Source organism: Zosterops lateralis (genome assembly GCF_965231275.1).
Source record: "Zosterops lateralis genome assembly, chromosome: 10".
Classification (NCBI taxonomy): domain Eukaryota; kingdom Metazoa; phylum Chordata; class Aves; order Passeriformes; family Zosteropidae; genus Zosterops; species Zosterops lateralis.
In genome coordinates, this window is record NC_139770.1 from 1530163 (window position 1) to 1540769 (window position 10607).

At 43.2% G+C, this 10607-nt stretch overlaps 1 protein-coding gene and 1 long non-coding RNA gene across 4 annotated transcripts in view; one reads left to right on the forward strand and one right to left on the reverse strand.

Annotated features, from left to right (window-relative positions):
* The window catches only part of RSRC1 (arginine and serine rich coiled-coil 1), a 109517-nt gene extending 105924 nt beyond the window's left edge, over window positions 1-3593 (forward strand). For 2 of the 3 annotated variants that reach the window (XM_083868896.1, XM_083868897.1), the window contains exons 9-11: window positions 1035-1141; window positions 1913-2053; window positions 3069-3593. In XM_083868896.1, the coding sequence (XP_083725022.1) occupies window positions 1035-1141; window positions 1913-2053; window positions 3069-3161 (341 nt within the window). In that variant the 3' untranslated portion in view covers window positions 3162-3593. The remainder of the gene's footprint in view (window positions 1-1034; window positions 1142-1912; window positions 2054-3068) is intronic. The other variant, XM_083868895.1, reaches the window with a different exon arrangement.
* Window positions 3225-4651, reverse strand: LOC310913463. The gene is made up of 3 exons (XR_014590823.1): window positions 3675-4651; window positions 3354-3643; window positions 3225-3320 (listed from the first exon to the last, which is right to left on the reverse strand). It is a non-coding gene; the product is annotated as an uncharacterized lncRNA (long non-coding RNA).
* Window positions 4652-10607: the final 5956 nt, after the last annotated feature.

The window sequence follows — 10607 nt, forward strand, 5'->3', positions numbered from 1 at the left end:
AGCGCTTTGTGCAGGATCTGGGAGAGATCCTGGAGCTGCCTGGGCTTTGGGGAACCTGGAGCTGAGTTGGGGGTTTGAAATTTTCTTTTTTTTCCTGGCTTTAATCAGGATCTTTTATTTACCCTCAGTGAATTCTGATTCTCTCTCCCCAGCAGGAATTGGGGTGTTTGATTTATCCCCCCAAAAAAATCTTTAGGAATCTGTTTGAAAGGAGGTTTCAACACCAAGGCAGCAGGAGTTGGAATATTTGATTTGTCCTAAAAAAAATCCTTAGGAATCTGTTTGAGAGGAGGTTTCAGCACCAAAACAGCAGGACTTGGGGTATTTGATTTATCCCAAAAAAAAATATTTAGGAATCTGTTTGAAAGAAGAAGGTTTCAGCACCAAAACAGCAGGAATTGGAGTATTTGATTTATCCAAAAAAATTCCTTAGGAATCTCTTTGAAAAGAGGAGGTTTCAGCCCCAAGGCAGCAGGACTTGCAAACACAACCTTAAATGTAGCAAAATATTTTTTCCTTTCCAAATCCCCCCCAAAAAAATCAAGCTTGAAGTTGTATTTATGGACTTTGCTGCGGTGCAGCTCCTGTCAGCTCAGAATTCTGGGATGGTTTGGGTTGGGAGGACCTGAAATCCCATCCAGGGATGGGACAGGGACACTTTTCACTACCCCAGGCTGCTCCAGGGGCAGCAAATCTGGGAATTCCAGCCCAGGAATTCCATCCCAGTATCCCATTTAACCTCTGTCCCTGTGTCCTGTCCCTCCATCATCCCCAGTCCCTCCCCAGCTCTCCTGGAGCCCCTTTGGGCTCTGAGCTCTCCCTGGATTTTCCCTTCCCCATTTATCCCACAAATCCTCAGGGCAGAGTTTGGGATGTTCCCAGTGGCCTCACTGGGGTTGTGTTTACTCAAAGCTTTCCCTTGTAACAGGAGATTTTTGGGCTCAAACTGGAGCAGTTTGTCCTGGTGTGTCCCAAAATCTCCTCCTGGATCCCATAAATCCCATAAATCCCCCAAATCCCCTTTCCCTGTGCAGACCAGGCCTCCCTCCTGGACCAGGTGAAGAGGGTGAAGGAAATCGAGGCCATCGAGAGCGACGCCTTCGTCCCGCAGACCTTCAGGTCCAGCAAGGAGGTCAAAAAGGTACTAATTCCTTCCAAAAAGGTACTAATTCCTTCCCAAAAGGTGCATTTTCCCCCCCAAAAAGGTGTATTTTCCTTCCAAAAAGGTGCATTTTCCTTCCAAAAAGGTGTATTTTCCTTCCAAAAGGTTCATTTTTCTTCCAAAAGGGACATTTTCTTTCCAAAAGGGACATTTTTCCCCCCCAAAAAAGGTTCATTTTAGTTCCCAAAAAGGACATTTTCCTTCCCAAAAGGTGCATTTTCCTTCCAAAAAAGTGCATTTTCCTTCCCAAAAGGTGCATTTCCCTACCCAAAAGGTGCATTTTCATGCCAAAAAGGGACATTTCCCTTCCAAAAAGGTGCACTTTCCAAAAAGAGACATTTTCCCCAAAAAAAGGTCCATTTTCCCCAAAAAAGGTCCATTTTCCCCAAAAAAGGTCCATTTTCCTTCCCAAAAGGTGCATTTTCATGCCAAAAGATACATTTCCCTTCCAAAAAGGTGGATTTCCCTTCTAAAAAGGTGCACTTTCCAAAAAGGAACATTTTCCTTCCCAAAAGGTGCATTTCCCTTCTTAAAAGGAACATTTTCCTTTGCAAAATGGAAGAAAAAAATCTCTCCCTGTCCGTTTTTTTGGTCACTTCATATCCTTTATCCCGCGTGTCCTGCTGAGAACTCTTCCCATGAGGATCCTTTCAGGGAAAACAACCAATTGCTGGGTTAAAACACTTCCCACATTTGGGAATTTTGGTGTTAAAACACTCAAATTTTGCATTTTTATTTATTTTTTTTCAGTCAACAGAAGCTCCTGAGGTGCAGCAGGAGCCTGTGAATGTGGGAACTGGAGCTCCTGAAGCTGCTGAGAAAGAACCTCCAGCTGCCAACATCCCCACTGCCATCAAATACCAAGATGACAATTCCTTGGCACATCCAAATGTGAGTGTTTATCTCAAATTTTTTAGGCAGAATTTATCCCCTGGAATGAGAAATGAGCCCTCAGCCTTTGATCCTCATAAATTCCCTGTTCTGGAGGGGTTGGGGTGAAGAGGATCCCACCCCTCCCATCACCCAGCAGAACAATCCCACAAGAGTTTTGGAGGTAAAAATTAATTTTAGATCAAAGTGTAATTAATGGAACACTGGGGAGTTGAATAATAATAATAATAATAATAATAAATAAAAAATATTTTTAATAAATAAATAAATAAAATAAAAATTAAATAAATAAATAAAAATAAATAAATAAAGTAATTCAGGAAACTAATAAAAAATAAAAAATTCATATATAAAAAAAATAAATTTCAGAAAAAAAATTTATTTTTTTATAAAATAATAAATTCAGGAATAAAAAAAATAAATAAATAAAATTCAGGAAAATAAAAATAATAAAATAAAAAAAATTCAGGAAAAAATTGGTTTCTGTAAGTTGGAAACCTGAAAACTCAGAATTTGCCCATTTTGCCAACTTGTAAAGTTTTAAATACGGGACAGACTTAAGATAATTTTAAATTATTGTGGTTAAACTTGAGGAAAAAAAGTGCTTTGGGAGCACTTTAATTGGAAATAAAAGCACTTCATTAGAGGTTTTTTTAGGAATTAGAAAGCTAAAAATGACTTGCAGTGAAGAAATCAGTGAGAGTTCTCTAGAAATGACACAGAGAACAGAAATCAGGATGTGTCCAATATGATAAATTCCAATTTCCAATGATTGTGACCTTTAAGATTGTGACCTTTGTCACCAAAGATTGTGACCTTTAAGACCCCTCTAAAACCAAATTATTTTAGGATTCCTTGAAAAAAAAAAAATCTGCTTTTATTGGTGTTTTTGGATCAGCTTTGTCTCCAACCCCGCTGAGGTTTCCCCGTGGGCTCTGGGAGGGCTGTGGGTGTCCCAGGAGAGTTTCTGATGAAGTGACAGAGTTTGTGATGGTGTTTCTGTCCCTGTGCCCAGCTGTTCATGGAGAAGGCCCAGGCGGAGGAGAAATGGTTCCAGAGGTTGGTGGCTCTGCGCCAGGAGAGGCTGATGGGGAGCCCCGTGGCCTGAGAGCTCCAGCAGCAGCAGCAATTCCTGCCCCCAGCTCTTCCTTTTGGCTCTCAGAGAGATTGGGATGAGCTGTGCAGGTAGGGAGGGTTTCACTTGGATAAACAGGAATGGTCTGTGCTGATTCCTGGGAAAAACCAAGACTTTCCTACCCTGGTTCCCCTGGATAACCAGGAATGGTCTGTCCTGTTCCACCTGAAAACCCAGGAATTTTCTGTCCTGGTTCTCCTGGATAACCAAAACTGTTCTGTTCTGCTCCACCTGAAAAACCAGGAATATCTTGCCCTGGTTCCCCTGGATAACCAGGAATTTTCTGTCCTGCTCCACCTGGATAACCAGAGATGTTCTGTCCTGGTTCTCCTGAAAAACCAAGACTTTCCTGTCCTGCTCCACCTGAAAAAACAGGAATGTCCTGTCCTGATTCCTGTGAAAAAATAGGGATGTTCTGTCCTGCTCCACCTGAAAAAACAGGAATTTTTGTCCTGCTCCACCTGAAAATACAGGAATATCCTGCACTGGTTTCCCTGGATAGCCAGGAATGGTCTGTCCTGATTCCTGTGAAAAAACAGGGATGTTCTATCCTGGTTCCCCTGAAAAACCAATACTTTTCTGCCCTGCTCCACCTGAAAAACCAGGAAATTTCTGTCCTGGTTCCCCTGGATAACCAGGGCCGTCCTGTCCTGCTCCACCTGAAAAACCAGGAATTTTTTTGTCCTGCTCCAATTACCAAATTGTGGAATTTTCACACACCAGGCTCTGGGCAGTGGCTGCTCCCAGCCCATGGAGTTCCTTTGGGTCAAGTGAGACTTTCAAATAATCAAAGTTTAGTCCGAACACCTGAATTTAGCCTGGATCAACTCCCACAAAAAGCTCCCCATCGTCCATCCGAGTGCAGGAGATCAAGCAAATGAAATAAATCAAAAATAAAAGGATTTCTTCAGCAAAGCTGGGAGGGAACTCACATGAGGAGAGGAGAGAACAGCCCCACCTCTGGATGGGCCTCACTGGAGCTCCCCAGCATCAGAATTCCCTTTTTTTGGGATTATTTCTGCAGGTTCTCAGATCTGTGGTGATAAGAAATGGAGGCTGACTCTGGAAATGGACTTTGGTTTTCTTATTTTTTTTTTTTTTTTTTTTTTTTTTTTTTTTTTTTTTTTTTTAATTTTAGATCCTGGATGTAAAAGAAAAATGTATTGAATTTGCATTCTGACACATTTTTACTTCCTTTATGAAGTGTTAGTTTGATTTTATCCTGCAGCAAAACATCCCAAGAACTTTGTCTGCAGAAAAAAGGGGAGGAAAAATTCGTTTCCCTTGTTTCATTTCAGCATTTTCCAATGGTAAATATTTGTCATTGCTGTGTTTTCTAATCACCTTTTATGTTTCTTTCATAGAAAATAAAAAACTGTTTGATGTCCATGGAAGGTCCTGGTGTAAATTCCTCTTTTCACACATTGTGTTGGATACTTTTAGTGCTTTTATTGGATGGAAAATTATTCCTTTTTTATTTTCAGCCCTGTAGAATATTAGAAAACCTTACAATAGGCTGTAAATAGATTTAAGGTATTAGATTAATAAACACGAGTTTGTTTATTTATTGTTTATTAATCAACATCTAAATCTGCTGGAGGAGAGGTGGGAACAAAAACTGGAAATAAAATGGAAATAACATTTAGATAATCACAGCTGGATGGAAAATGCACTGAAATATTCCAAACATCACTGGAAACACGGAGCCCACAGGGCAGAACGTTTTCCACTCAGTCACAGAAAACCACCCAAAACCAAGAAGAAAAAGGACTCAGACAATGCCCTAAATCCTCCACCTTGCTGCATATTTATTTCTATATACTAAAATCTTAAATCTAATTTTTTCACCCTGTGGTACCACCCACTTCTATTCAAACTGCACACAAAAATCCCAGTTCTATCATTCAATTTTGGGAGCCTTTTCCACACTCTCAGGTCAAATGTGGTGCTTCCTTGAGGGGTCAGCACCTTTTAGCACAGAAAACCTAAATTTTTTTTTTTTTTAAACTTAAAATTTTCAGCCTCCAGGGTTCCACCAGCTCTCATTATTTCTGTTGCAGTATTTCAGGAAGGTTTTGGTGCTGTCAGAGCAAACCCCCCCAGGCAGGAGATGAGCTGTTGCTCCTCCTGCTGCAGTCACTCCAGAGGGCAGCCCTGGTGATCCCCAGCCCCAGCTGAAACCCAAACCCAGCCCCTGTGTGCTGACAGCTCCCCTTTGGCAGCTCACAAGGAGGGAGTTATATTTAGAGTTATTTTTAGTTATTTTAGAAACCTCCCTGAGGAGGGATCAGCTGGAACCTGGCCCTGAACCCGGGGCTGGAGGGGGCTCTGGAGGCTCCTCAGCTTGAGAGCGACACTAAATCCTAAAAACACAATTTACTGGGATTGAAAACGTTCCCCACTTGTAGTTTGGGTTTGGGGCGGCTTTGCCTGGTTTGGTTCTCCCTGTTGGGATGAGGAGCAGTGGCTGGGCCGGGTGGGGACACTGGGGATGGGCCCCTGAGTCACCCTGGAATTGTCACCCAGGGGACACCAGGTGGCTGCAGGTGGCGGGAGCTGAACCCTCGGTGCCTCCAGCAGGGTGAGCTCAGCCTCCAGCCCTGATCCCACATTCCAGGGGCTCTGAGCACACCAAAGAGACCAGAGGAGGCTCCAGAGCTGCTCCAGGGCTGGGGAGAGGGGAGGGGAGGGGAGGGGAGGGGAAGGGAAGGGAAGGGAAGGGAAGGGAAGGGAAGGGAAGGGAAGGGAAGGGAAGGGAAGGGAAGGGAAGGGAAGGGAAGGGAAGGGAAGGGAAGGGAAGGGAAGGGAAGGGAAGGGAAGGGAAGGGAAGGGAAGGGAAGGGAAGGGAAGGGAAGGGAAGGGAAGGGAAGGGAAGGGAAGGGAAGGGAAGGGAAGGGAAGGGAAGGGAAGGGAAGGGAAGGGAAGGGAAGGGAAGCTCCAGGCAGAGCTCAGAGCCTCTTCCAGGGCCTAAAGGGGCTCCAGGAGAGCTGGAGAGGGACTGGGGACAAGGGATGGAGGGACAGGACACAGGGAATGGCTTCACACTGTCCAGGGCAGGGCTGGATGGGATATTAGGAAGGAATTCCTGGCTGGATGGAATTCCTAGAGAACTTGTGGCTGCCCCTGGATCCCTGGCAGTGCCCAAGGCCAGGTTGGACACTGGGGTTGGAGCCCCTGGGACAGTGGGAGGTGTCCCTGCTCGTGGCAGGGTGGGAATTAAATGTTTTTTAATTCCTTCCCACCCAAACCATTCCAGGATTCTGTACCAGTGAATTTAGTAGTATTTTATTACAAATTCTCATCTTATTCCAGGCCTTGTACCAATTCCTGAACAGGGCAACTGGGACCTGAAGAGCTCTTTAAATGAAATATTAATTTCCATGTTCTTACACATCTCCCTGCAGTCCTTGCTTTTATCTGACATTTACCAACAGCTCCTCACCAGCTGCTTTGGCAGAATCTGATGTCACCTGTGGCCTGAAGTCACCTCTGGAACAGCACAACCCCACCAAAAATACACTTTAAACCTCTGCAAACTGCAGAGCAGCTCTGAGCCCACCTGGAGAGGAGCTGGAAGGAGTGAGGACACCTGGGAATTGAAATTGGAGCTGCTGGGGATGGAGCCCTGATTGTCTGAGTCCTCTCAGCTTTTCTCCAGCCTTGCTCTGACACTGCTGGGCACAGAACAGAGCAGGGCCCCCAGGTGCTCCCATTTTCCCCAAAATACCTGGAAAATCCCCATTTTTACTAAGTCTGCTGTCTCTCACTAGCTGGGTAAGCAAAGCTAAATGTTTGCAAGTTTGGAGCTGCAAGAAATGTCATTAATAATGGTGTAATAAAAGCTGGGTTTGTTTTGTTTTGTTTTTTTCCTCAACTGAGCAGTGAAACCTCTCCTGGCTGATTAGAACTGACAATTAATCCTTGGCCTCGCTGTGAGATCAGCCAGAACCTGAGCTGGTAACTCGATGTTGTGATAACTTGTGCACTGAGAACACTCAGTTTGTCCAGGCCCGATTGGAACATGGAATTAATGAGATCTGCTGAAGCAGCAGGAGGAGTTTTTAGCTGCAGCCTGAGGCAGGAGAACCCTTTGGAACAAACACAGCGAGGCCTGAACTGGGCACAGGTTTTAAACCAGGGACTCAAAGTGCCTTCACCTGCTGCCAGAACCAGGAAAACTTTGGATTTGGATCCCTATGGAAAAGGGCTCCTGGAAGCCCTAAATAAATCAAGCAGGTGGGATTTTTTTTTTTTTAATCTATTCTGTATTTTTCTCTGATTTTCCAGCTTGAGGCTATGGCCAAACCTGGGCTCACTTTTGATGATCTCCACCATTATTAACCTGAAACGGATTTTCCCTGGGGAAAAACCTCCACAATTCCACCCAAAATCCCAGGATTTCTCTCCTGGTGTCTCTCCAGCTTTGGAGAGGCATCAGAGGCTTCCCACTGTTGCTGTCCCTGAAGGCAGCACCAAAATCCAAGTGTTTTTTCCCTCTCCTCACCCACTGCTGGAGCAGGAATTTTTTCCCTCCCTCCCAGAGAAGTTTCCAGGATTTCAGGAATTTTCTGTCATCCCAAAGATGTTCAACAGGTATTTTTTTGGTGATTTGGGAATGGCAAAGAGCTGCAGCTCAGGATCAGAATTCCTGGTGCTCCCCAAGGTTTTATCCATCACCAATTACTGCCACAGAGTTTGAACAAATTAAAAGTTTGGATCAAATCCTGGAGTCAGTGATGGGATTCCCACTGGAGCCATTGGGGTCGTGGTGTTTTTACAGAATATTTTTGTGCCTCAGTTTCTACTCTGCTGAACAAAGCTGAGAGGAGAAGATAAAAGTCACAGAATTAGGGCTTATTTTAAAAAATGCTGCTTCACAGGATGGGAAATTCAAGAATTCATTAAAGCCCAAACCTCAGGAACTCTTCAATGGATCATTGCTGTGGAGATGATTTAAAAAACATCATCCCAGTAGTTTTTAAAAACACCAAAAGCTTTTTCTGGGTGTTTTGGGGATGAATTGGGCTGTCTGGGGACACTCTGACAGTTCCTCACCAAACACCCAGGAAACAAACACTGGGGAAATCCTAAAGAAACCCCCCAGGAGAATCCCAGCTAATTCCAGACAATCCCTGCAGTTATTGCTGTTCTGTGCTCAGATTGATATTTTACATTAATTTTTGTCACCAATTCTCAGCTCCCTCAAAGAAACCCACCAAAAAATTCCAATTTTCCCACTTTGCTGAGGCACAGGAGTCTCAGAACACCCACGACACAACCTGAGGACCCTCCTGCTCTCAGAGAACATTTTCTGCCCTGGCAGCATTAATTATTAGCTCCTCCTTAATTGAGAATTTTAATTTGTGAGGGCTGGAGGAAGCTGAGCTATAAAAGGGAGCTCATCAGCAGCCTGCATGAGCTGGTGACAGCTCTATTTATAGCCCAGCCCAGGCCCCAAAATGTGTTTGTTCCCCTTTTTTGGTGCTGCAAGTTCAGGGTTAGGAGTTCCTGCAGCCTCTGAGTGACTCCTTTTATCAGTTCCACACACACAGGGACAGTTTTTAGGGGATATTTCTTAATTATAAACCAAGAGAGGACGTGGGGAGGTTTTCTGTCACAAGTTGTTGGGTGGGAAATGAAGAAAAAAATTGAATAATAGTAAAATAAATTGAAATTTTTTTCCTATAGAAAGGAGGAATTGTCTTGCTCTGGTTGGAATCTTATATAAAATATGGTTCATAATTTTAAATATTATTTAAATTAAATTATTTAAAATACTATCCAGGTAAGGCTGACAGCAGAGTCCTGAATTTTATATTTTATATTTCATCAGAACAAAACCACCTCTGATCAGCATTTGGCTCTGATTGCTCCATTATTTCCTTCATTAGGGTAATTAATTCCCCAACTTTTAAACCTTGTCAAATCCAGGATCTTCAGAGGAGACTCAGATTGGATTTCAGCAGGAGAATCTGCTGATAATGAGCTAAGGAGCATTAATTCTTCCTTTTCTTTTGGTTTCTTCTTTGTGTGCACAAAGCAGGCATTTCCTTAGAAATTTACTGTTTATTTTAAAAGAAGGGAACCTTGTCATTTAGTTCTACTAATTAATTAATAGTAATTATTAATTAATTAATCAATGCCAGCAGCATTGTGTCCAGTTCTCCCAGCCCAGTTTGGCACTTTCCCCATTCAAACACATATTCAGAAATGCAATTTTCACCTCCAAGTGTTAAAACATCTCTGCTGCTTCAAAATCATCCTTGGAGAGGAATTCGAGTGGATGATTTCCCAGAAAGGCAGAAATATTCTGTATTTTTCAGCAGTTGCACCATTTCCCACAGATTTGAGTGTATTTTATATAAAAAGTTGATCAGAGTCAATCAAAAATTGATTTTTACTCTGGAGAAAACACAAACCCAAAGGGAAATGACTGTAGAAAAAAAAAATCTCAGCATGAGGAGTGAAGAGGAACTCAGGGGTTGAAGGAAATGTTTGGGGCAGGAATCTTTGGGATGGAGAGAGAACAAGGGAATTACAAATACCAACAAAACATCAATATGGCAAAATGACCTTTTGTTCTGGCTCAACGTGCTCCACAAAAGCTCTGAAGTCTGGAGCACATTTAAACACTCCCAGCACCAAAAGGAATGAGAATTAAGAAGGTAAATTAATTCCTAAGGGAAATCACTGTAGATCTCATTAGCTCGGGAACAAGACACCTTAAAACTTTTAATTAAAGATAATATTTACTGCAAATGAATAAGAGTTGGCAGGTTTCAGCAGAAAGCACGATCTCATTTATGCAAAGTTTTCTTCTATTAAGGCAGACATCATTAATCTCAGTGGAGATGCCCTCCAGGCTGAGGAGCACGAGGAGTTCCTTCCAGAAATCTTTTAATCTGCTCAGGATCCAGGGAAATGGGAAAGGAAAATTATTGCAGCCCTCAGATCCTGCTCAGGATCCAGGGAAATGGGAAAGGAAAATTATTGCAGCCCTCAGATCCTGCTCAGGATCCAGGGAAATGGGAAAGGAAAATTATTGCAGCCCTCAGAATCTGCTCAGGATCCAGGGAAATGGGAAAGGAAAATTATTGCAGCCCTCAGAATCTGCTCAGGATCCAGGGAAATGGGAAAGGAAAATTATTGCAGCCCTCAGAATCTGCTCAGGATCCAGGGAAAATGGGAAATTATTAATCAGTGCAATGTTCATCCCTCAGATCCAGCACAGGATCCAGAAAAATGAGAAAAGAACAATCATTGCAGCCCTCAGATCCTGCTCAGGATCCACAAAATTGGGAAATTAATAATCAGTGCAATGTTCATCCCTCAGATCCTGCTCAAGATCCACAAAAATGGGAAATTAATAATCAGTGCAATGTTCATCCCTCAGATCTTGCTCAGGATCCAGGGAAAATG